Source organism: Struthio camelus, chromosome 21, assembly GCF_040807025.1.
Source record: "Struthio camelus isolate bStrCam1 chromosome 21, bStrCam1.hap1, whole genome shotgun sequence".
In the NCBI taxonomy this organism is placed as follows: Eukaryota; Metazoa; Chordata; class Aves; order Struthioniformes; family Struthionidae; genus Struthio; species Struthio camelus.
The window spans coordinates 7,336,993-7,363,272 of NC_090962.1; the positions used below are offsets into that span (position 1 = coordinate 7,336,993).

At 39.0% G+C, this 26,280-nt stretch overlaps 2 protein-coding genes across 5 annotated transcripts in view; one reads left to right on the forward strand and one right to left on the reverse strand.

Moving 5' to 3' along the window:
* Positions 1 to 26,280, reverse strand: part of LRRC38 (leucine rich repeat containing 38) — a 149,245-nt gene that overhangs the window by 113,652 nt on the left and 9,313 nt on the right. The gene's annotated exons all lie outside the window — the stretch shown is intronic.
* PDPN (podoplanin) lies at positions 1,590 to 19,600 on the forward strand. 3 transcript variants are annotated; one of them, XM_009669986.2, is made up of 6 exons: positions 1,590 to 1,927; positions 13,073 to 13,155; positions 13,474 to 13,603; positions 15,663 to 15,698; positions 16,197 to 16,308; positions 17,068 to 19,600. In XM_009669986.2, the coding sequence occupies exons 1-6, from the start codon at positions 1,858 to 1,860 to the stop codon at positions 17,072 to 17,074; spliced, it is 438 nt and encodes a 145-aa protein (XP_009668281.1). In that variant the 5' UTR covers positions 1,590 to 1,857; the 3' UTR covers positions 17,075 to 19,600. The 3 variants fall into 3 exon arrangements, with proteins under 3 accessions (XP_009668281.1, XP_009668283.1, XP_009668282.1); XM_009669988.2 differs by having other exon boundaries at positions 1,593 to 1,927; positions 16,197 to 16,302; XM_009669987.2 differs by lacking the exon at positions 17,068 to 19,600 and having other exon boundaries at positions 1,594 to 1,927; positions 16,197 to 16,312.

A 26,280-nucleotide genomic window follows, 5' to 3' on the forward strand; every position in this document is an offset into this window, starting at 1 on the left:
GGAATGTTTCTTTCATTGCTTATCTGCAGATAAGCCAATAAAGCCTGTTACTTTTTTACATTAACATTGATTTTTAATGTTTTCATTCTAGTCTGCTAGTGATCCTAGATACAAAGGACACAGGTATGGCACAATAATTTAAATTGATAGCTAACACATTCCTTTGGCACATACTAGTTTTAAAAGTAAACAAAAGTCCTAGGAAGGTGTTGCACTTCCCATCTGCAGTCCTCTTTATATGACTGTATCACCGCTTACATTTAGACTTGCTTTGCTCTTTTGTATCCCAAAGTGTTGTGGGGCCTGACTCACATTCCCTGAGCAAAACAACCTAGCTACAGAGTTTGCTGTCTGTTTGGTTTTTTTTTTTTTTTTTTTTTTTTTTTTTTTTAAATAAAGACCATCTCTCCTACAAGTCTGCCACACCCTTCTGCAGAAGTTGCCTCCTCCAAAACCGTGAGCAGAAAAGAAACGGATACATACTTCAGCTGCTCTGCTTCAGAGTCTGTTGTCTTAGCGCTGCAGGACTCTCAAGGTACAGAAACCACGGGAGCAGAAAACAGAGGCCAGATTTCTTCCACTCCATGAGGCTGGAGTTGACAAGCAATGGTCTTCCTTTGTCAACAGCTGCCAACTTTCACCAAGCCAAGGGATGCCAGCCCGTTATTTTGTGCTCCAGCTCGTCTTGAGAAGACAGAAGCATTTTAAAGAGAGGCAACTGTTCCTACAGATTTTACTCTGGGCTCTCAGCTGTGCTATGGTGCAGTTTAAGGCCTTGCTTAACACCATAGCACTGGTATAGTTAGTTCACGTTAGGGCTCATTAAACCTCACAATATCCTTAAACAGTAAGTAAATTACTTGCCCAAGAAAAAGGCAGATTCAGAAAAGGGTTAAGAGTCATTGCTCCTAGAGCCTCGCTTTACCCCCAACCACTGTGTTATGACCAGTACTTATTTGAGAGCATAAACTTGGAGATCTCCGCTTCAGACATTGGTAGAAAGTGTTGATCCAGCCTCGCATGCATGCTACTTGATGATGATCTACAGAAATGTATACAAGAAAAACTACTGTATGGACAATTGTACAACTGTACTAACAAAGAGTTATACATAGCAAGGAAAAATCCTCTATAAGGTAAAATTAGCACATCAGTGCTTACAAGCCTGTGGGCAGTGATAGATGCTAGAGTATGGGCAGGGTGTCACTTGAGGACACACAAGCTGAGAGACATATGCAGAGAAAAATTCAGACAGTATTTACCAGAGAATTAAATGCTCTGTTCTAAAACTATTTCAGTATCCCTAAATGCACATTTATTACCACATTTATTCAGATAAACATGGGGCTCACTTGGAAATGAAAAACTTCAATTCACTGCTGGAAATAACAGGAAAAAAGATGTCCTTAGTGTTACTCCTTAAATATTTTTAAGGATATTTTGCAGAAGGGAGGGAACTCCCTGAACATCTTGCTCTGCCTAAACGCCCTTTCCCCCTTTGCTAAAGAGTCTTCTGAAATCCACAACAGTTCCTGTAACTTTAAACCTGGGCTGAGATCATAATTTTAGTACTGACCAAACAGAGTGTGGAGGGCGGGCCCGACTCTTCTTTTTGAGACCACCTTAGACATGCTCCCACCCCTTAGCTAAAGGAAAAATGCTGACTCCACTCAGTTACTTTTCTTTAGCTGTATAGTTATCATCTGGAAAAACCTTCCTTGCGTTAAAGGAATATTTCAAATACCAAAGTATTTTCTGCAGTGACTTTTTTTGTGAACTCAACTCTCTCCCGCCTCTAAAAAAAATTGACTCCATCTGGTCTCGGGATCGGAAAGCTAATCTCTAACCATAGCAAAGATGTTTATTAAAATTCAGATCATCATCTTCGTGCTAGGGAGCATGCCTTTCATAGCACTTGCTGAAGAAGGTAAGAAAAGCTTTGATTAAAACTTTCAGTGATTTCATGATTAACAGTTTGTCTGCTTGCTCATAGGCAATACAATTACTGTCCTGTTTATAAACTTTCTTTTGACTCCGTAAGCTACTGCTGAGCACCTACTATGGCTGTACTAGGACAGAGATGTCGAAAGTTCTCAGATTGCTAGAGTTATGCTCTATTAAAAAGGACTTTCTCTGTGCGTCCGTGCAAGGGAAGGAGTCATTTACGAGAAGGCAGTGAAGGCATTACATCAGCAGCTCTTTGGAATGTCTTCAGTTTCACTATGTAGTATATGCAAAGGAGACTGCAAGCTATAATTTAGTTGTAACTGACATTTAGACAGTGAAATTCTCCACTGTGAAAGTCACAAGTCTTTGCAAGCAGACTTTCCATTCAGGAGTTTAGCTTCTGTACTCTGAGGCATTACAACAACTTAGAGCTCAAGCCTTATCCATGGTTTTCCTAATACTAACTTAGCCACAAGCCAGATATGCAAGAGAGGGAAACTAGTGACTAGGAAGAATTATTACTTAAGATAGATTTCAAAAATGTTAGGTACCTACTCAGAAGAAGTTTATTTGGTAAGCTAAGTCTTTTAAATTTTGTAAGAAATATATAAAATACACTTTTAGGGATAACTTCTAAGTGTATCTAAAAATAAAGGGGAGGAGCCTGGTTAATCGACAGTAAACAGAATTCCCCCAAATAGTACTTTATTCCAGAACCATCACAATCAAATTCCGTCTTCCTGTATAATTTCTGAATCAATTTGAATGAATTCACAGCAGGCAGGCAATGGTGGAATATAACCAGTGTTGCTACAGAACATTGCCATTCCCTGTTGCAAGTAAGTTTCCTGAAAATAACAACACGAAACTCAATCCATCAGTCTTCCAAACCAAAAATCTGACGAACTGACTTAGATTTTCAGATCCTAACTGAAACACATGGCCTGATTTTGGCCTGGTGACAATCAATGTCATTCTGTTCGGAATACCAGAGGTACACCAATTTAGTCTGCATGGGGATATTGGCTTGGGACTTTAACTGGAATTCCTGGCGCATGAGAATATGCGCCTTAAGGAGCTTTGAGTTTTGCTCCAAAACTGCACAATCAAAATCAATAGCTGTTATGCAAACACTTCAAGCACTGCTTTCTGGGCTTTCTAGGATAAACACTTAAGGCTCAAATCACTGTTTCCTAGCTAGCATACCCTTAAAAAGCACCAGCATTAAATGTAATAAGGTTTGCAAACGTTAAAAAGGAGGCAGAGACATCATTTTATAAAATTCTTAGCATTTATAGGATATCTGAAAACAAGAAAAAGTTGTTCATCTATAGGCTTTGGGGGAGTTTAAGCACGTTTTTCCCTGACTGCCGAGTTAAGGAGCCCAGCAATGATCAGGTTGAAACCCTGTTAGCCAGAAGAGTTTTTAAAATACTTCTGACTTGCAAGACTCTAACTTGGTTTTATGGCCTGCGTAGCTTGCCCTGAACTCCATGGATTGATCCAGAAATCGGCGTGTGGTATTTAAGGCTGCCTGTCTCTCTAGTTAGGTTTTATGACTTGTCTTGAAGTGGGGCCAGCCACTAGAATAATTTCCTATGGGGACCCCAGGACAGTAGAGTCCATATATAATATATACAAGTCTCGAGATCTCTCACGTGTTCTACTGTTTGCTGATAACCATCAGCAATTACGAGTTAAAACAGACCTAGAACGGACACCGCCACCACTGGCATTCAGTAATTGCATTGGCCAGTGAGACGAAGCAATCTTCTCGTGCACAGTAGGAACGGGTATTTACAGACACCTATACTTCTGGGGTAGACATTTCGGCCTGAGAGGTTTAGAGAAAAAGTCCCCTAATTAGATTCTGATACCTCTTACCTCTGATCACAACAGAAATAAACTTGCAGTTATCCTTGTGTTATATTTAGGCATTTGTTTGTCCAAACTGAATCTAAACAAAATCAGGTTTGTTTTGATAGAGGATGTTTCCAGAAAGGATTATTTGTTCCAAACTCCTACTCCTTGAATTGCTAAATAAACAGTGAATTCAGTCACTGATCCTAGTTCTGAGCATAGCGTTCTTCCCCTCCAAGGCAGGGATCCACAGTTTGACTAGTTGCGTTAGTATCTGCAGCGTTTGAGTTGCTGCAACTACGAAAGACAGAGGTGCAGAAACTGTTTCTGCAGGCTAGAAAGACAACTGAATAATAGTCCCACTACTGGGACTATCAGCCAACTTACAAACAGCATTTTAGTGAAAAATCTGAATCTTAAGGGAAAGAAAATCAGTAATGTCTAAACATTCTTTGCTCATATATAGCACAGCAAACTACATCTAAATCAGCTAATTATAAATGACTCAAGATTTGTGTTAGTCTCCTACTGTTTTTGCGTTAAACAGGAATTTTCAGTCCCATAGCCAGCAACCTGGTTTCCGCTGGAACCGATAAACGCTCCATTAATTGGGTTATGTAAAGCAAAACAGAACAAAGCTGTAAAAGCCCAAAATACAAAACTGATGTGGAAAAGCTAATTGACTTTTGAATTCATTTCCCCCTTTCCAAGTGAATTTCCAAGTAAAATTGATGGCAGACCCTAGCAGACACCAGAAAGTAACGGGTTTTACGTCACCGTTTACTTAAAAACGCATTCATGTACCTTCTATTTGTGTTATCCGTTCATGGCTTTAAAACTGTCTGAAATAGCCAAATATCTTGTCACACGTTTACCACTCAACAGCAGCCCTGAGCGTTCTACATATAACCTGATGACTTTTTAGTCTAAAGTATTTCCTGTTGAATGATTAACGGAGACAAATTCATCCCTCTGATCCTGTTCAGCATACAAAAACCTCAGGCAAATCTTAGCACATAGAGCCAGACCAAATGAGTTGAAATGGAAGCTGGTCGAAAGTTTTTCCAGAGCAGCATTAATGAAACAGTGAAAAGCGCAAGCATTCAAATAAGTGCTTTTGCTTTTTCAAATTTATAATTTGAAACTTTATCTACGGCATGAGTATGATCATCACTACAGATGAGGAGATCACTCTAGCAGCTGTCACATAACAAACAAAAATTAACATGACTGTTAACAAGGTACCACGTGTCAGCTGAGCTGTAGCAACTCTACATGGGCCTACTCGTCATCAGATGCAAATATTAGGTTATAGCTCTTTGAGCAAGTCTCAAAATGAAACAGAACTATACTAGATCATATTACTTCACATCCCTAGTGGAGTAAAAGCAAGCCCAGGGACAGTTAGGATAATTCAGATGAAAAATGGTCATATGGTAAGCCAGGAAAGCACACAACCAACCAGAAGAGATAAGCTTTCTACATTTTTCAAAGTCACAAAACAGAACTAAAAAATTTAAGAAGATTTTTTCAGAAGTATGTTGATTTAGCCAAACTAGTTCAGTGGCAAAGCTGAAAAAAAAGTCAGGCATGTCCTGGTAAAAGGACCAGCAGAGAACAGATGTAATTTGTTTTGTTCTCCTGAGTGGGAAAGGAGGGAAGCTTGCCCATCCACTTAAAATCTAGGAGTTAAAAGCAAGTTTTGGAATCTGTGTCATTTTACAGTGAAGGAAACCTTCACGTTTAAAAACTCACAAATGGTCCTTTTACTAACTCAGGTTGCATAGTGAAAACTGGAAACAGCGAGGCCACAGTCTCAGCTCCTGTAAATCAGTTTCCATTGAGCCCACGCATTAACCCAGATGATCTAGCCCCTGGAAATCAGCAGCAAAGATATGCAGATGCCCTAATGAGATAAAAGAACAGATAATCAAAAATTGGTAAAGAACGCTTAGTTCACAGCATGCAAGCTGTTGGAGTCCAAAAGAAGTATGCGGTGTTCCCTCCTTGTGTCACTGTGGCAACTACGCATACATGTGTTTCACAGAAATGACTGCTTGCCCATCTGTAACACATGGTGCGTCTCAGTTGCACATTTGCTTTGGTGGTTTGCTTTGTCTGGATGCAGTTGGGGGACTACAGGGTGGAAGCATCCCAGATCCACGCTGCAAATAAGCAGCCTCTGAAAGGGCCTCCACAGATTTGGGTGCACACACACCATACCCTCAGCTTGCATTACTGCTGCAGCACAACTCAGAGCCACGTGGTACGCAGCTCAGTATGCACTGCTTCATAACAAGATGGAGGGGTGGGAGTAAAGGAATGTTAGAAATTTCTAGAGACAAAAATGAGAAAAATAAGAAACAAAAACTTACTAAAATTTCCAACTCACTGCATCAGAGGCCTGGCCAAAGACCCAAAGGAAACAGAAGCTATGACACTGCACATTCTCCTGTTGCTTTATGGTTGCCTCCTGTTCTTCCATCTTCCTATTTGTCGATTACAAATATTATAACATTCAGCATAACTTACCTTAGAAAAATCCTTTACAAAGGCACAGTTCAGCTCTGTGTACTATTTCAGACCATGTACCCTCTTACAAGGACTCAAGAAAGATACAAGCTACGGCTAACTCTTACCACTTCATTCTGAGAGCATATTAAAATGTTTTCATGACTCGGAAACCCACCCAAATATTAGCTAGTATGTTATCAGCTGGTATGAATGCCAGGTTAGATGTATTTGAATGCGCCTGCCTTGCCGTGAGGCAATATACAGCCAATAGTGAAAAATCATTATGTTAACAAAATCGAAGTCTAACCAATTTCCAGGTTTAGTATTTAGCATGCATATTTCAAGCAAATGAGTTAGGAAACGATTGTGCAAACAGTTCCTCTGGCAAATATAAGGGGATAGTAACCTTCACCAAGAAGGTGGCGAAAAGCCATGACAGGAAGTAACCTCTTCAGGCTGACAGCTGTAAAAGGGCATGTGTCTATAGCCTCAGAGGTTTGGGAAGGAAGTGATTCAGGGAAAAGCTTCTCTCATGACAATACCAGAGGTCATTTCTTAATTCCTTTCATCTGTATTCACACATCCCTGTATTTGTACACAGATTGTGCAATGGACAAAATTGTTTTGTACTTTTCTCCTCGTGAAACTGAGCTCATTTGGAGTGTCTTAAGCTCCAACACTTCTTCCTTTCCAGCCACAGTGATAAATATAAACCACTATTGCTGTTGTATTACGTGCCACTAACCGAATGATGCAAGAGACTCGCACCTTGACCCCCTTATCTCCAATCTTGTTGCCCCACTCAAACCTTTATTGCATAGAGAAAACAAGGTATTGCTAATAAGACTACAAACAGGGCACACCGATGGATTTTGCTGCCCTGTGACCACATTAAGAATACTTTTTCAGACAGATTCATAGGATAACAACTCTGAGGGCAGTGTACTTAGCAGACAAGAAATCTGAGATTTACACAGCAACATTACTAAAAGCATAAACCTTAGAAGACTTATCCCTAGTTCTACAAGGAATTCCTTGCAGAGGAATATCCCATAATGGAGACAGAACCATGGATATTAAGGAAGAGACTGTGACAGATCTTATCCTGCACAGGAGAAAAAGCCTAGTAAATTAGCACCATTTTCTCCTGTTGCTTTGCTTCATACCTTTGCCTGTTGGTCATGAGCTTATAGCAAGCTCTTGAATTGCAAGTATTTTTCTCTGTATCTGCCCCAGTTAAAATGGTTTTTTTTGTTTTTTTCCTGTGGGTATCCTCTGTATTGGCATTATTCGATATAATATTGAAACATTCAGAAGACAGGCAATCACTTTAGAAACAGCCAAGTGGTTCTTTGCCACTCGACGCTAGTTTTAAATTCTGGCTTTGTTCCTTCAGCTAAACCAGCCACAGCAATAGAAACCATCTGCAATAGGGTGTGGTGACCACAGGAAATGTTTCTGACAATTCAGCAAAACATCATTGTGAGCTAGTAGCTGGAGAAAGTCAGTCATGCTCCGAATAAGGCCTAACTAAATCTCTCCTTGTGCATCACGACCTTGTTTTCAACTGGCAGATGCCGTCCCAAGTCCGTGGTATTTTGTCATTCAGCTTCCTTCACTATACAAAGTGAAGTCTGCCAATCTTTGTACAAGGAAGGGGCAGCAGGCATTTCAAGATGTAGACAGGGGACACGTACCTTCTTCTGAACAGCACTAAGTCTAGACACTTAACATCCCAGAACCAAGTTCTCCGAGTACTGCAAGCATCGTGAATTCTGCAGAAGCCATAGGTTCAAACAAGAATTTCAATCCTTAAGAAACTATTCCTAGCCTTTGAAAGGTCTGAAAATGTCCAAAGGCCTAAAATCCAGAAGGCAAATAAAAAGCCAGTATATGGTCTTCCTCAAACGCAAATTTTCAGTTAGCCTGATAAATTTTGTAGCTTTATTCATACTTGCGTGCCTGGATTTGGCAGTGTTGAAGAACCAATTCTCAAGAAAAGGGACCGACATATTTTAATTTCTAAAAAACGCTTAAGCAATTGTCCTAATAGAAGAAAATAAAGCTATTCCTTCTAATAAAAGTAAGCTGATGAAAGAGGTTGTGGGCCTGACTCTGGAACATGTTTAGATTGAGGATCAAGCCAAATTCTGGATGACAAAGTTGTATTTCAAAACTAGAGAGCTGCTGCTGAGAGATTATGTATTCAAAAGGCAGCTACCTTATCAAATCATGTTTGTTACACTTCCTTCAACGTGAACATAAGTTACCAAACTGAACCTGAACAAGATTCCAACAATAAGAGATAGACTGTAAAATTCACTTTGCTCACAAACAAATTAAAGCCAAAAAAGTGAAGAACGCTTCCTCAGAAATGGAACTCTCGCATCAAAACATAAATGCTGAATAAAACACAGCCAGAACAGCATGGCTAGTATGGGCATGTACCCGTACACGTGCCCGCATAGTCCTTCAAGCACTGCCACTTTGTCTGTAAGGGTTCAAAAACAGACTTTGCAGAACTGATCAGTCAGCTCTTAACAGATTAGCTTAACAGTAGCTTAATACCATCTCAAAGGAAAGAGCAATACCTCCCAAGTCACCAGTCCCACTAAATGCTGTCTCTTGCTGTTCTAGAGAAGCCTTCAACAAAGCACCTATCTCAAAATTAACGGACAAAACTGAACTTGAATTTTGAGGACAAAACTATAGTTTAACCATTGTGGCCAACTAAGAATTTATATATTTAATTTTTTGTAGCTGTTATTTATAACCGATAGAAAGCCTCTTTCCAGTTGTTTTAATAGGAATGAAAAGAAAAGAGTAGGAAAAGTTTTCTGTTCTTGCTGGAGGACGTCCTTTAAAGCTAGCACTTTTCCCATACTCCTCTTACCTCAGACTGAAATTCATTCCATTTTGAAGGCTTCCTTTTTCAAGGACTAAGCTAAAACACGGATAAAAGGCTGCCTTTGCCCACTGGTGTCCCAGGTTTACTCAGACTGCTGAGAAAAAGATCCTCTAACACTTTTCACTTTCAAAAATATCTGTCATTTTTGGAGACACCTGAAAGAAATGCTAATGACCAATTTTACAACTTGCTCTCCTGTCCAACACAACCACTGCGCTTTGAAAGCGACCCTAAGAGGTTTTTCTAGTAAACTGCCACCCTGTGAATAACAACGAGTAGTGAGCTCATCTTTCCACAAGTGGGTCATGGGATGCTTAACCACTCAATGTTTTCAAAGCAGTATTAAACTTTTAAAGACATCAACTTTTCTCCCGGTGTGAGAAGCTGCAGCCTGATAGCAGCTGGGAACTTTGAACTGAAATGCACCCAGCTGGAATTTTGGCAGAGAAAAACACAATGATTAATTCATATCTGCAACAATGTATAACTGCAAACAGAAAAGGTGGTGGTACTAGCTGGAGACAATCACAGCACTGTGAGGCAATGTTTTTATTTACAGCCTCCTCTGAGGTAATATTAAAAACATATGCAAAAGTGGTACTTAATCCTATGGTTCTTTCTACATTCGGGCCACACCACATAAAATCAAAAGGTCACAGTGCACGTCCCTTATGTCCCATTCACATTCTTTGACTTCAATGATAGACCTTGTACTGGACACAAGGAAAAACACGCTATATGCAGTAGTCTCCCCTCAAGTTTCTTTAGCATTTTAAGCTCATTTGAGACTTCGGAAGCCTGAAACCGAAATTAGATGCCTCTTCCCATTTTTCTTAACATTTTCCTTTGCATGCTGTACTGGGATACAGCATCGGTATACTCTAGAAGTATTTATCTTTCTCTCCCGACAGTAAAGGGAGATGTGGTCAAGCACAGACCTTACTTGAGCACTTCCATTAAGAACCTAGAATTAAGGGAGATAAGTCTGGGCCGTCGCCTTTCGGCAGTCACCGTATACTAAAGGTAACGCACCAAAACAGATCTTCTACATGTCACGTGTTGCCAAAAATCTTTGCTGTCTTTACCACACAAAGAATATTTCATTCTCCCTCACGTCTTTTGATGTTTACTCATTCTCCACATCTTTGTTCTGTGACACTGTTTCCTTTCACACCTTTAGGAAAAGTAATTCTTCAGGGCTGAAAGCTACCACCACGCCAACAGTATGAGTGCTTACTGTCCACATACTTCACTTGCTTCACTCTCCCTCTGGAGGTTTTCCTCTGATAATTGTTTTTCTCCATCCATGCTTATTCTGTGACTCGTGAATAAAAGATGTTTCTTCCGTTCCAACAGGGATTGTCACACTTAACTGATCCTTACAATTCATGTTGAGCTCCAATGCACTTTTCTTTGCAATTAACATACGCATACCATAATCAAAATATTGTAATTTAAAGGCATTACTTTAGAAATCAAAGCTGAGGATTTTGTCACTGACTTTGCAGCACCTAAGTTTGAGGCAGCTATATTAGGCCTCATGTTGGCATAACATGAATACACTTTCTTCATCTGTTAGTGCCTAAAGTAAGACTTCCACGCCCTTCTTTTTGCTCTTAAATAGAAAGTGTATCTGTATTCAGGCTTATAAATAAAAGTATACAAATGCAAAGTCCTATTTATAAAATTCTATCTACTTGAGTAAACATGGAGTTAGAAAGTTTAGATCACTGTGTTCGGTTTCTTGGAGAAGGGAAAGATCTCAGCCTTACATTGCTAGAAAGAGATGAAAAATTTAGATTTGGCTCAAAAATGAGTTTTGGGAACAAAAATGTTGCTCCATTTTTGCTTAAAACTCTCCACTGAGTTCAACTTAAAATATTTTAAGATGTCAGATCATTCCTCCTCTGAATGAAAAGTTTCCTTTACAAATGTTTTTACTCCTTTTAGTTTTAAGCATTTGATTTTGGTTTGAAATAACATTTTTCATTAGAATGGGCATTTAAAGAGTGATGCGCGCACAACTGATCAAAAGTTATTCTAACTCATTTTTCACTTTCAAAAATCTACTAACACTTATTTTCTCCTAATTTTTCAGTCTCAGAACCAAAAATCCTGTTTATCTGCCTCTAAATGATAATACAATGTAAGTGGAGTGTGCTTAGAGATATGAATATTAAGTTTATTTTCTGATAAGAGATCAGAACAGAAATATTTTAATTTCAAATGCAGAAGAGGTGAGTGTTTTTGTGTCATTAAATAAGACAGGTGAAATTAGTGTTTGATACTTAATAAAACACTATACAGACAGGCATATTATTTCCCTTATATACAATATTTACATGATGTGTTAAGTCCCTGTTTTTAATAACTCTTGGGCCTAGCCACTCTAAGATCACTGCACAGCACCACCAATTTACCACTTAACGTCTTCCAAATCACAGAGATACCAAGGGTGTTGAATCAAAAAGATTCTATTCATAAAGCCTTAAGCAGAATTGTTACGGAATAAACTACTTTGCAAAGGAAAAAAGAAATCAGATATTTTGTGTTCCTAACTAATCAACCAGCAGCTGACAACTGCTAGCTTACATAAATCACAGGTCAATGGGTGAATTATGCATGAACATCCAGGGTTCTCTCCCAAACCCCTAAAATCTGTAATTTGAAGGAAACGAGCATGGCTCTCACTGCATTGATACCCAAAGGCAGTGTTAATGTCTCCCTGTTGTGACTCAGCACTGTGCTGAGCACTGCATGCCAGTGAACTGGCACGTTGATTTCAAGAAGAGTTTGGACAAACTTTTGCTCAGACTGCTGAAATAAATAGAAGTCAGGTGCAAAATTTGAATCCAGGTAAAGCCTTCCCACAAGTCCTAGGGTTTTATGCCTGACAGTCTGGCTCATGTCTGTGTCTACTACCACCACTTAGCTTGAATTTAAGCACTGGTATCCAAAATTAGCAGAACTCGTGCCCCAGGCTACAAAGTAGCCAGCAGTCTCACCTAGCTTCATAATCGTGACAATTTATAAACTCAAGAAATAACATTAGCATCACACTACATGTGGTCAGTTTTATATCAGCATGAAACTTAAATGATACTTATGTTTTCAACAGTTTCTTCCTAACTGCCAGTTATCTTCACATACACATTTTTCATGTTCTACCTCATTCCATCTCATTTTCTCTATTGATGAACTTCAACCATACTTGTTAAGAAAACTAAAGGATTGCGCAGGCCAAAATTTTAAGTGCTCGCTGTACCAAGGAGTAGGAATGACATGTATAGGTCTAGAATAAGAAAAGGAGACCTTACGTTGTTATTTAAAATCAGAAGTATGGCAGATTACGTTTGCTGCATCAGGAAAAACAAACCTTAGAATATTTGTGTGAATGTTTTCCAAACTATAGCTACATTCCATAAACACTAATGACAGTTCTAAAAAAAGTCAGACTGAGTTGAAAGATGGAGAAGCTCTTTATTTTAAAGTAGCATAAGCTAGTGCTTTAACTTGAAATATGCAGTAACCACATTCACCTAAAAGGAAAAGACTCTTCTCAAAGACAATACTTTTCTTGAAAAAAGGTCTATTAGTCAACCCTGGTTAAAACGTGGCATAACCTTTAAATATTCTAAGCGATGCGTACTTAAACTCTTTGCCTTACAGCTTTGTACAAGCATAGCAGAATCCAGAAAGTTAATCCAAAGAATGCTGTACACCTAAGGGGGCAGAGATAGGCAGACTGAACACTAGACAGCTTGTTTAACACACTTTAGAGGTCAAAGTAGCCAGAACATGGGACTATCAAGTAAAGCCCTAACTTGTTTTAATTTTATTCAGCAAGCTCAGTTCTAGAAGAAGAAAGTGCAACAATTGATTTCAGAGACAGAAATGACACAGAGTTTGAAGAATCACCAACCCTGGTGAGTATCACTCTAAATCAAGGTTCCTTTAGATTACTCTCATGCTATATTCCTGGTTCTCATCTTGCGACTTAGATTTTAAACGATCCCGATGATTTTAGCAATGAATTATAAAGGACAACTTTAAATTCTAAAAAAATGTTTACCAAGGAAGACAAAGCAGCTCACTGCTTTTTTTGGTCACTCAGCACAAGCAAAGATGACAGGCTAAAAATCCACCTACTTGGCACCTGGCAGACCAAAAAATTCAAATGCTTACTTTGAAAATACTGAGGTTCTTTCTCCCCCTACTTCCCCACCCCCCCCCAACTCATTTAGCTGCCCACAAGTCTACACAGCGTAACAAATCTCTTGGAGTTTGGAGAACTGATGACCACAGAAAATATAGTTGTCTCAAGTGAAGATGGTGAGAATTCTACTGATTATGAAGCTACCACTGAAAGCGAAGGTAAAATTCATTTTCTATTTTAATATACTGTAAGTTTCTTATGATGCTACTAGCACCTAGAATATCCAGGACATTCAAATACCAAATTTAAACTACTCATAGCTGACATGTTTTTGAAAGGGAAAAAGAGGGCTTCTTAAAAATAGTTCTTCACAATCACTTAACAACTTAATAACAGATAACCAAAAAACAAACCATATAGTCTACCACTGCATTGCTGGTCCTAACACAAGACACACCAGTAGCCCTCTGAAGCCTCCACTTGCTTTTCAGATGACTTGTGTTTAAAAAAAAAAAAAAAAAAAATCAGAGACAGCTCTCCAGGTAATACAAACTACCATAAAACCCTGTTGGCTGCCCAGACAGAGATCCTCTAATGCAGGAAACTAACAACCTGGTTCCCTTCTGGATTTTTTGCCAGGTTGACTTGTCTTGCTTCCCTGCAGATACACAAATTGTCATGCACAAATAAGGAAAATTGGACCTATATCCACACAGTCGTCAATGAGCAATAGATTGGTGCAAAAGGTTGATGAGTCGCATTGACCTGTTTACCTTATGCCTGCTTAGCTGTCTTGCAGACAGCTTACTGAGTATCGCAGTTATGCCTGACTGTAGAGAGAAGAACACTTGGGCACAATAAAGCGTGCACGCTTTACAGGGCACCTTTTGAACTAGAATTGCTCTTATCGAGTCACTCATGTGTACATCAATAGTAAGAAAATGCAAACACCCACTTTCTACTCTGGTAGCTCAGTCCTGTAACAGTATTAATGACTGGATACAAGTTTGTTTAATCTTGCATTAGAATAGTTAAAGGAGTCATTTTTATATAGATTATATCGTCTTCCTATGTTTATTCTTTCTAGTCACTTCCTAGATTCAAATTTAGGAATCAACTGGTCAGAAATTTATTTAGGAATAAGATTTAATAGCTAACTGCACATTTAGTATGGTATCTAAATAAAGGAAGCATAGATTCGCCGATTCAAAGTTAACAGTAGTAGCTGTTGCCAACAGATTCTCAAGTGTGCTTACCTCAAGAATAAACTCAAAACTTGGATCACAGACCACACTGAAAAGTTCCGTATGGCTCCCAAATCTGTCATTTCACCTATCTGAATTCACTAGCGACTTTGAAATCAAGTCACATGAATGCCAGGTTTCAAGTCAGTTTGCTTTCGGCCTGCAGACTTCCCATCAAAACTGGAAAATCAAATCTGGTGGCAGACGTATTTCTACAAAGTCCTGCAGTATGTATATTCATTTCTCCCCTAAGCAACCCAAGCCAATTAGCTCTAAACAACTGTTATGCACATCAAACACTTCTTTGGCTAGCTTCTTTATGAAGCTTCCATGCTCTGCAACAGTTCCATAACCCCCAATGGATCAAACAAATTTGTTTAAAAAGGTAGGTTTGCTTTTATCTCCTTTGCCAGCTTGCTTGTCAGCTGAGAGTGGGGGCCTCTTATCTTTGTTTACTATTAAATGGAAGTTATGCTTACTAGATCTGAATTCTGCAGGTGAAGTTTTCAGACTTCTTCTAAAGGATATGCAAAACATTTTGGGAGGAGGTACTACTAATTAAGAAAGAGCTTGTTTCATCTGTTTTGGGGACTCAGCTACAAATTTATTGACTCTGGTTCAAGAAGTGTACTGAACAGATTTTGTACAAGCTTCTCATACACAAAAAAATGCATAAGGAACCTGAGAAACTTTTACAGACAAAAAGCTTTCTAAATGGATAAAGTTTGCCAAAAAAACTGAGAACAGGGTACAACTTATTACTGTAAAACTATTCCTCAGGCAATTAAAATTTGATTTCCAATTTAAGATTATCTTATACCAGGTATACTCTTATTGATCTTAATGTACCAAATTGAAGTTTCACTAGTACATATAGGTCACAATCACTCTTAGTTTAGTTTATCTTTATTATTTCAAAGAGCTCTTTTCACTATGATTGAGTTTGTCATTTGGATTCACCTAGGATATAGCAGTGTGAATTGGGATACGAAACAAAAAGGATATAAATAATTTTTTTTCTCTGGCTTTACAGGTGGTCGAGGTAAAGAACCAGAGGCAACTGAGAAAGGTATTAAACAAGAGAACTGATTATACAGGCAAGAGAACTTAACTGCCAGGTGACAACACTTCTAGAAGCCACTAGTTATATCCATATTACTTTTCAAGAGGAACTTTGGAAGGAGCCTTGACATGCTCCCTGATCTGCCTCCCCCTGTTCACCTGGTTACCTAACAAGAGCTGTCTCCACAAGCACATCTAGAGGGAGCCCTCCAGCATGAGGGCATATAGGCAGGCCTGTAGAGAATGATTCTCCGCATGAGCATGGCTTTGCGGATCTCAGTACACTATACAGGCTTGCCCAGTGACTTCAGCAAGTTTTCAATCTAGCACAAAGGCTAGAAATAAAAACAATACTGAACTGCAAAACCTACTGAGAGTTCACAAGATACAAGGAAGTTTTCCCCAAGGATTGGCATGCAGCAGAAAAGTATCTGTACTATCAGTAGCCATTGTTTTCAACGCACTCCATGCAAAATATGCTAACAGTGTTCATTTTCTTGTTCAGGTGGTCTGGAAACAATTGCACTTGCTGGAATCATCACTGGAATCATAGTAGCAGTTGGAATACTTGCAGGAATCATAATCGCTGTTGTAAGGAAAATGTCAGGCAGGTACTCGTAAGTAAATTACTAATAACGCTTTTCTGGGTGTAACTGAAGACAAGCAAGTCTTTACAGCACTAGTAATTCTAGTAACAGACAAACTATAAACGGTTTGGATTCAATAGCCATTTGAGTCTCTCCATTTAAAAAAAAAAAAAAAATCAAGCAAGCGTTCTGAGCAAGATCACAGGTTTCACCAAGTTTCTAATACTTCCCGCCTGACAAAGTGAGACATACCTACTTTTGTTATACAGTGCCTCTTGATTCAGCAAGAGCTGCTAGTCTGATGGGTCCTCTAAGGCACCCTCACACACTTCGAAATCTCACAGACATTATGTGCATGCCCTCCTGATATGCATAGGTTTGGGGTTAGTCTACTCCAGAGGGTGGAAATTCACTACAAAGTATTATAGGACCAAGTTCTGAAAGTGCTGGATACTATGTGAACACTGACAGGTGGTCTTTATTTTATTACTTTGACTAGACCTGGAAGCTATTTTAGTACCAGCAGGATTGACTAGTGCCACTCACAGACTAAGCGCTTTTGTAAGCTCACTAGGAAAAAACCTATACTACGTTTAACTACCATTCACCCAGCATTAGTCAACGGGCAGGAAACAAGTTGTACTTACAGTAATAGGGATAGGACATGAACTGGGAAGAGAAGTAAAAAGGCAACAGGAAAGAGGGGGAAGAAAGATCGCATAACTTACATTTGGCTAACTCCATGAACTACAGAAAGTAACACCGTCTTATTTTTGTTTGTTTTGACAGACCCTAAAAATAGTTGAAACAAGCAATCATGCCATTTTCTGCCAGTAAATAAAAGCACCTCTTACTTTATAAGCACTAGAGACTATTCCTGTATTTGTGTGAGAAGATGATCCATGGAAAGCATGGCTGAAGAACTCCACATCTATGGGGATCCCACACAGCTCTCCAAATGACTATTTTCACAGACTTTACAAATATGGAACACTTCACAGGATTTTACTAACCAGGAGTATATTAAAGGAAATGAAAATCATGTAGTAGGAAAAAAACCCACAGAAGCAAAGAGAGATACATCCAAAATGTGATTTGCAGGTAATATATGCTAGCTGGATTTTAAACACTGCAGGCAAAGACGATTATCTTACACTGCCTTTTTATCTATTTCTCTAGAAAAGAAGCCACATACCAACATTTTTCTTTTAAGCTCACTGAGTAGTCAAGATAGCCTACTGTATCCTTCAGCATTCTGAAGTGCTTGTGGCATGTTCATCTACCTTATGTATAGTTTAGCAGGATATGAAACTCTTACAGACAAGAAGGAATTAGCTTCAGAGAGACTGAAGTATATTCACATTTCATAAACAAGTTATATATCGGAACTCAAATCTTTCCACTATCAATACTGATTTTCTGCTTTTGATGCTTGTATGTCAAGGTGTGGTAGACCCAGCTGGAACTGACCTACCAACTAAAAGTTTGCTCCTCCGACTTATGCTAAGGACATCCCATCTTCTCTTGTTGCAGAGAGGCACAGGGACTGAAATACACATCCTGAATTAAAGGGTGCTTGGAATATACCCACTTTTGATGGGTCACTTTAACCAGTTTCTTCTGATGTGTAGAAGCTTTTGAATTAACATACACTTTTCTTTCCAAGTGTCTCATTTTAAGTGCAGGGTAGACTTGCTCGATCACATATTGTACAACACTAGATCAGAGCACACTGAGGTATCTGTTTTTGGACTCCAGTTTTTCATTATGGCATACTGAATGCAGCAGTACATAAAGGTGCAGAGTTCAAAGAACAGGCTGTGCCAAGTGGCTGCAGCGTATCATATTTTCCAAACCTTAAGGCACTCGTGTTTGGTACAAAATTGCTATAACCCACATTGCCAGCAAGCAATAAACAAGACTATTTAGATTTGCTCATCTGTTTCTTCTGTGCCGTGGACTATCTATCTGAGCTTTGGAAATAAAAATTAAGTTTACAATAATTGCTTTTTTTAAAAAAGCATTTTACATGCTATTTTTAAACTTCCTTTAATTTCTCTGCAGTATTTTGTTATCTGTCTTGGCCTCTGCCATTCTGGCACTTAAATATTTGACACATTTCTTTGATAGGAAATGAAACATTCTTAAAATCTGTGGTTAAAACTAAACACATGAGAAATTTAGAAGCCTGTTGAGTGCACCTCTGAAACTCATGCAGTAGCACGCTCTAGTCAGTGATTCTGATGAGTTCACAAAAAAGGAACGAGAGTAGAAAGTAGCTACATTGAGCAGTATTTAGGTTGAACACATCATGAAAGCCTCCACTTGGATCTCGTTAACTTGAGCTTTTGTAGTCAGACTTTCCTGCGCCAAGAACGATCGTAGTCTGGATCTGAACGCTGTGCTATCTAGATGTGTGCTTATCCTGACCCATCTATAAAAGGAAATCTAGTTTTCAGAAGTCTGGATTTAGACTAAATGTTAATACCTGAATTTAGGCATACTTGGATTTGGTTTGTAGCTCGCTGTCCCTAAGCATAGCCATCTCCAGTTGCTGAAAGTGATCTTTACCAGTGATCTTGACCTTTACAAGTGATCTTGACCTTTCTCTAGAGGAATGTTTTCTCACCACATCCTGAGCAGTATCTGAGCAGCTAGCATATAATGGAATAGAAATATACCTTAATCTGTTTTGGGAGTTTGCACTGAACATGTAACTCAGACCGTTACTCTAGCTATGCAGTACGTTGTCTTCCACATATGGAAGAAACTAGCATTAAGGAACGTCAGATGTCTGGGGTTAAATACTAGTCTGATGCAGTACAATTCAGACCAAAGCATATATCCTAGCATTTGTTGACAGTAATATATATACACACCATGGAATAAACACCAAATACATTGATGTGTCACCCCCAGCATATCTTCATTTGATTGTCTTGCTTACACTCAGAGTTTAATAAAACAAACCAAATCAAAGGAAAAATTAGTGACAATACTGTACAAACCACACATGTATTACATAAGTTTAGGCCTAGCGTATATAGATTTGTGTTATATCTTGCAGCAGTTCTTTACCCAAGTAACACTAAATTGGTATTAGGTATTTTTGAGCTACAAGGGCAAAGCCCTGGCCCCAGAAGTAGGATACAAACTGGCTCCAAATCCTCAACTACCTTTATTGAAGCCTGAGCTTTAAGACAGTGAGACCTCAGTTAAACTAATTCTTAAAAGCTATCTTCATTTAACTTAAGTGTCAGTACAGTTTTTACCCATGATTCATTGCATTCTGTTGCATGACTCACTAACATGAGTAATGCAGTTTACCCAATCTTTTCTGAAAGTTCTGGTACATTGAAGTTACCTTTCAAAAAAGGTGCTCACTTGTAAGAGACTGCAGCCTCACATGAGGTCTCCTCTCGGAAATAAGGTGCACACAGGCCCCGACATACTTGCCTATTCCTTTGACTCCGCTCAGTTGAAGGCATTTCTTTGAGCTATAAACAGCTCATCCTTTAGCTTCTCCCCACCAGCATCCTTTGTTTTATTTTACTCTGCACTTCTGTTATTGTCTTTAAGGGGACCAGGTTACTTTGCTAAAGTGTCCATACAAATCACTTTTTTGAAAGAGATAATGACAGTTTTTTACATATGACTGTCTTATGATACCTGCTTGTATGACTACTATGAATTAGCTAATACACATGTAAATTCATGTGAAATCAGTAAGACTACAGGCAACGAGAATGGCAATTGGTTACTTCAGATTTAAAAGCATCTTCCGTACTGAAGATTGCCCTGTAAGATGCACTTGATACCTCACCAGATGCAATTATGAATTATTCAACCATTCTAGGGAATAGCAGATGTCACCAATTTCTTCTGCACCAGGTCAGTCACTGCTAACTTGCAAGTAACAAAACCATAAAAACCATTCTCGGGCCAGTTCTGAACCAGACTTTCCATATGGAGACATATTGTTACTTCTGGCTTCACCAAGACCCTATTTGAAATAGGCATGACATTACAGTAGACAACCTTTTTGGGAAACTGAGTTTTCCTGCTTCGTTCACAGAACACCAGTCAAATAACCCGCATTCTGCTTAAATAGGCTGCATTTTGTTATTACACCAGAATTTCTCATTAAGAGCAATTCTAATTTGACACATCACCTACCTAAATTTCCTGGAATTAACTGTGCCTTTAGACTCTGCCCTTTAAAGAAACTTAGCCTTAGGTGAAGTCAACCCCTAGGCAGATGTCCGACGCTCCACTGAAACGTGGCTTGGGAGGCTTCCAGCACTGGTGGCTTCAGTATGGGTAAGTTTTGTGCTGTACTCTGTTGGAAAGAATTTCCACTTAAAATACCTACTTGGCCATTGTCAGAATATATTTGTCCACTTAATTGATGGGCTCTTCTTCCTTTTAACATCTGAAATCAATAGTCAAGCACTGAATTCTGATCTGCTGCATGCGCAGTTAGCAAAATAAAGCACATTTCAATGACAAGGTCATTGCTGACATTGTTGCTGGTGTTAGAGAAATTCCTTGACAACTTTGGTACTGTCAGCTAGACTCTACCTTTTGATTTATGTACCAGGAAAACTTCTGCAAGTGAAGTTCAGGAAGGAACACAGCACCAGAAACACCAGGGGCAAGAAACTCTGGGGATTCTATTGTTCTTCTAAAAGGATACAGGAAAGTTGGGTTAGGCAACTGGCTCCAGTTGTGCTGAACCAAGCCCTGAGGATTGGTACAAATCCTGGCCTGACATCACGTAGACCTTCAGTTAAAATTGGCCATGACTTGCGTTTACTAGACCTGAATTTGCAGAACTGTGTAGACATGAATGCCCTTCTGATTAGCAGCTGGAGTAGTGAATACTCAGTAAATGGCTAGAGAAAGTGACAGCTCTGAAGAATCAGAACACTTCCATTTTCATTCCTCTGTCCACATCAAGAGACAACAACTGCTTCTGCACTGGTACATTCAATGTGCTGATAATTCATACTGCCTTAGTACTTAGAAATCTCAGCTGTAGAACACATTCCATTCAGCTTCAAACAAACCTCAGGAAGCAATGACTTCTCCATGAAAAGCTTGAGTTATTTTAAATGTATTTTTATACTACTGAAGAATTCCTAATGCAACTCCCTTTTTACCTTTGTGATACAAAGATTCCAGGAACAACCTGTAAGAATTGATGAGGACATCTATATCCCCTGCATGAACTACAGTGTTCTATGATTCAGCTTTTACTCTCTTCAATAAAAAGGCTCTAGAAAGCCTATCATTCCATTACTAGTTTAGGACTTGAGGTGAGGTTTAATACACAAATTACATGTTTTTTGGCGGAGTTTAGCTGCAAGACTGGATCTTTTCTGCTTTACTGTAAGTCAAACAGCACATTGGCTTGAGTAAATACTGCTGTAGCTGAAATTATGAGCAGCATACATGCTTGCAGAATCTGGCCCCAAGGTCAGGAGATTTCCTATAAATTAGAGCACATCAGGAAATGACAGCACCCTGCTTTGACCAGATGGCCAGGTTGGGGTTTTACTCGCAGGGAAAAACATTCAACATATCAACACTTGCTGCTGTTAATTTGGAATTCTAATCCCTGATCATGTTCATTCCTTTATAGTTTGTAACAGTAACATTCCCTTTGCAGCTTGGCTTTGAGTCATGAATGTGGCTCTCACCAACAGACAAGCCGGCACCAGGCTTCCTGTGAGAAAGCTGGATGTCACTAAAAAGCCATAATCATAGTTGTCCCCTTTGTCCTCATTTGTCTGAGGGGAAAACATACAGAGGTAGCATACTGTTAGAGCAACAATGACTTAAAGCATCAATATTTATAACACTTCTAGATGTCAATACAATGAGTCTTCAGTGTTCATCATAAGGCATGTTTCCACCATAAGAACTGAAGAGAACTTGCTGTGAAAACTGGAAATGTCAAAAAATGAATAATTCAATGAAGCTAGCAATAATTATGAAGTATTCAGCAGAAGAATTCATGAGGAAATCTCAAACTGCTATAAATTTGAAAAGAGTTATTAATATTTAAATACAAATTAAAATACCCAGCAATTGCTATTTAAAAAGAGAGAATATTGGCATTTAAAAGTACTTGCAATATACTGCAAGTGTTCCCTTTATTTAACTGCATACTTAAGATGTACATTACAAAAGAGAAAGTACAGCTTGGCACATCACTTTCTGTGAATGCCTCACACAGCTCAAGAGCTCTGACATATCATCCAGCTGAGCACAGCAAGTACTACCTCCAGTTCAGAAGGACAGCATGATACAGATTAAGGGACTTGCCCAGAGTTATGCCATGAGTAAGGGGAAAAGCCATCAACCCAAGAAACCTTAAACATCAACCCTGTCACAGCATCACATTATTTCAGACGAAATGACGATTTGCCAATAGGTTTTATTGGTAATACAAACCTCTATATTTTTTAATATGGTACATACAGGTAGCAACACCTGGCACAGGAAGAAAGCAACATACTGAATCTGCCAAGAACTCTCAGGTCAGAAATAGGCTCTCATGACTAGTGTTAATCCTATAAAGAGCCACTCCCCATTTAAGACACTCTCGAACCATCTGAAGTTTTGTACTGTAGATACCATTGAAGCATCGGTATTTAAAGCTGAAGCTTTAAATGTCTTCAGGCATGATGTAGGCCAGTATCACTATTGATCTACTTAACTAGACAAACCGTTAGATTAATCACTATCCTTTTCCAGGTGGCTTCCTAAACTGAAGCATTAACCATGCTGAAGTTCACAGCATCTAGTTTTGTTAGACAGCTACCAATGGACATAGATTGTAGTAGTGAACGTGTAACTTGACCCTAGGTGCCATAATAAGTTTGAATTAGTGCTTTGTACATCTCACAGCTGCAGCACAGAGCCATTTATGTATAAATAAACCCAGAAACACACTAGCCATGTGTCTTTGTCAAGGCCTTGTGGATTTAGGCATCAGACCAAACCCACAGCCCCCACCACTCTGCAACAAACAGTTGGACTATGACACAAAGATCTCCATTCAATCAAGTAGCTCGTTAGATTCTTCCAGGCTGTAAAAGGAGGATTTTCAGACTCCTGTAAATGCTAAGTTGGAAAGTGTCTTAACAGGCAAGGAGTGCTGCACATTCCATGCATTTGAGGTTGTGTTCCGTTTCCAACAAGCAGTTGGCAAGGACGATTGATTTCGAGATCTTAAAACCAAGTAGTATCATCCAGAGGGGAAAAAAGGTGGGGAAAACAGAGGGATTAGGGAGAAGAAAACTGGCATTTTCTTATTAACATTTGATTTTCAGTTACACTTCCAGACTGATCTAAAAATGAAACAATGGACTTGCAAAAAGTCTCTTTTACAGAAAAGACCCACTGAGTTTAAGTTTTTTCATCTTTTGGCCTATGATCCTCTCTAGGCTCAGTTTTCTGATGTACTTATTTATGCTACAACCTCGATTTCCAAATCTTAGTCCTGAAAGCAGTAGTTAAGTAACAAGGGTACCAAACAACTCTTATCCATGTATTCTAATCTGGCACTTCAATCGGTACAAAACAGGGTCCCCAGACTAGGCAGCCAGCATTGAAAGCTCCAGTAACATGTAAAAATTCAGTCACACTAAGCGAAGGACTAGCTAGAACCACAATACCACAGGTTCCCAAGGAACAGGATGCAAGGGGTTACTTCAAGTTCAAATCAGAAAAGAAACATAGCTAAACAAAAGGTAGTTGGTCAAAAACATGCCTATTCGCTCTCCCATGTAAAACTGGCATCAGCTCATTTTCACAGCTTCAAATTTTTGCAGACTTTGTACTGCTGAAACATGCTTGGGCTATTTGTTTTCCTCTTGACAATGCAGTAAGGAAGAAAGGACATCTTCAAAGCAACCTATTGCTTATAGCTACTAATATCAAAGCCGTGTAAACCAAGAAATTCTGAATTAATAAAATAGCCAAGTGACCCATCCAAGACTGCAAGTCAGTTTTACATTCACAGACTTAAACACAGAAAGCAAACAAAAGGACACAAAGTAGGCACCTATGGAGCTCTAACAGAAGGGGGGATAACTGCCTCGAGAGGGTAGCTAAGAAAGTATTTTCTGGCCAACATGAATTTGCTCTTTAACATAAAACCTCTTTTTGGAGCTACTTCAGCTAGCTGTGAACCCCTTACTGTTACAGAGATGCTGAGCAGCTTGGAACACACCAAGAGCACACACTTATGTAAGCTGAGCTGTTTAACAGCATTTTGTTTAAAAGACAAAATGAAAGGCTTTTAAAAAAAATACCCATTTCTTTTCCTACCTGTACAAGGAACAAAGCCTACAGAGTCAAAGAGTGCAACATAATGCTCAAGAACTCAATGCAAGCAATAAATTAGTTCAAAGGAGATTACTTGATGTTAAAATAGCTTTACTTGATGTTAAAATAGCTGTGTATTAAAACTATTGTAGTAGTTTGACTGTTTTGAAGGTTACCACATCAAGTTACTAACATACTTAAGACATAGCTTATTAGTATTCACATGACTTCTAAAATGTCTAAACATCCCTTTAGCCGCATATCTTCCCTCAACATAAGGGCTATAATCTTAAAGTCAATGCATTTTGATGATATCTGCTAAATATTCTCTGGGTTTTAACAGGGAGCACATGCCAGAATTAAGTGCGTAACATGTCTCATCACAGCACTATTGCTGCTGCATGCAGACAACACTTCTTCCTTATTCTTAGTTAATACTTCCATAGAATCCTAGCATGTACTTCTCCAAGTGAAACTGTTCCACTCCCTAAAGGTGGAATTTATAGCAAGTGTTTTGGCACGTCCTCTCCCCAACCCAGTGTTAAACTGGGCCTTAGCAAAGCTAAAAGGGGAAGAGGAATTTTCATGGCTCACATCTTGAAAGCACCATTAGTTATCATCCAATCATCATATCAAATAGATTTGATTCTTTCTTGCTTTGGATCTGATTTACAACTGGACATTTTCCTTCAGAGATGGTATAGCAATGCTGGCATAAACCAAGTTTAGCTTCCCAGATGGAAGCTAACCCAGGAAGAGCCTGCAGCAGCAGAGTAATTGCAACCTTATCTTCCACTTCTATTCCTCATGAACAATCCCTTTTTCCACCCCTGTGCAAAATCAGAAGCTACTGATGTCCTAAGGAAAGGGATCCCTCTCCTAAATAAGTCCTTTACCTTTTTTCTACAAAACATTGCCATCTGGTAACAGCTTAATGCAGTTGCAGATCAGTGTTGCCTTTAAGTCAACTAGAAATGGACAAGCCTAACTTGTATCAACACCTTTCCCTTCCCTCTGGAAGGGCTCAACGTTTTCTAGCAAAGCAATTTCAAGTGGACTGATGCTTGTTTTGTTCTTGGGAACTAGTACTGTATGTCTTATTTGAGTTAGGAAGCAATTTCATTTCCTGGTATCAGGAACTGCATTCTCCTCAGACACCACGCTTTAGAATCCTGTGGATATTTTGCCTCATGACATTTGAGTCATCATATCATGCAGGAAACAGAAAAGGAATTAGCAGGTTCAGCATGTACAGTCACAGGAAGAGACACAAATGTCAGCTCTTCCTCATTTCCTATCTGCCATTTTGGAAAAAAAGGCATGCAGGAGCTGAACAAGCAGTCAGCTTGAACTGGGAACAACATAACACACTAGCTTCTGTCTTGGTGAAATTTGTTTTCCATCTCCTGTGCACTTACCATAGACACTATTTGCGGAGAAATAAAGAACAAACATTTGCAAAGAGCCTTTTTCAGTTTTTCCTACCTATACCAAACCAATTCTGCAACTACACTATTTACATTGCAGTATGTCTCTTGCCCACATTAAGTGCATCTGGCACTGTATTCACAGGGCTCTATCACTTCGGCAAAAACTAGATATTATGGCAACCCTCCACGATGAGGCAGCTGAGGACACCTAGAAAAACAGTGTTTTAAAGCATGT

Excerpts from the sequence above, each read along its gene's own strand:
- PDPN (XM_009669986.2), top strand. The coding sequence starts at position 1,858 with ATGTTTATTAAAATTCAGATCATCATCTTCGTGCTAGGGAGCATGCCT. Across the intron at positions 1,928-13,072 it reads CATAGCACTTGCTGAAGAAG|CAAGCTCAGTTCTAGAAGAA; the intron begins GTAAGAAAAGCT and ends AATTTTATTCAG. Across the intron at positions 13,604-15,662 it reads AGCTACCACTGAAAGCGAAG|GTGGTCGAGGTAAAGAACCA; the intron begins GTAAAATTCATT and ends CTGGCTTTACAG.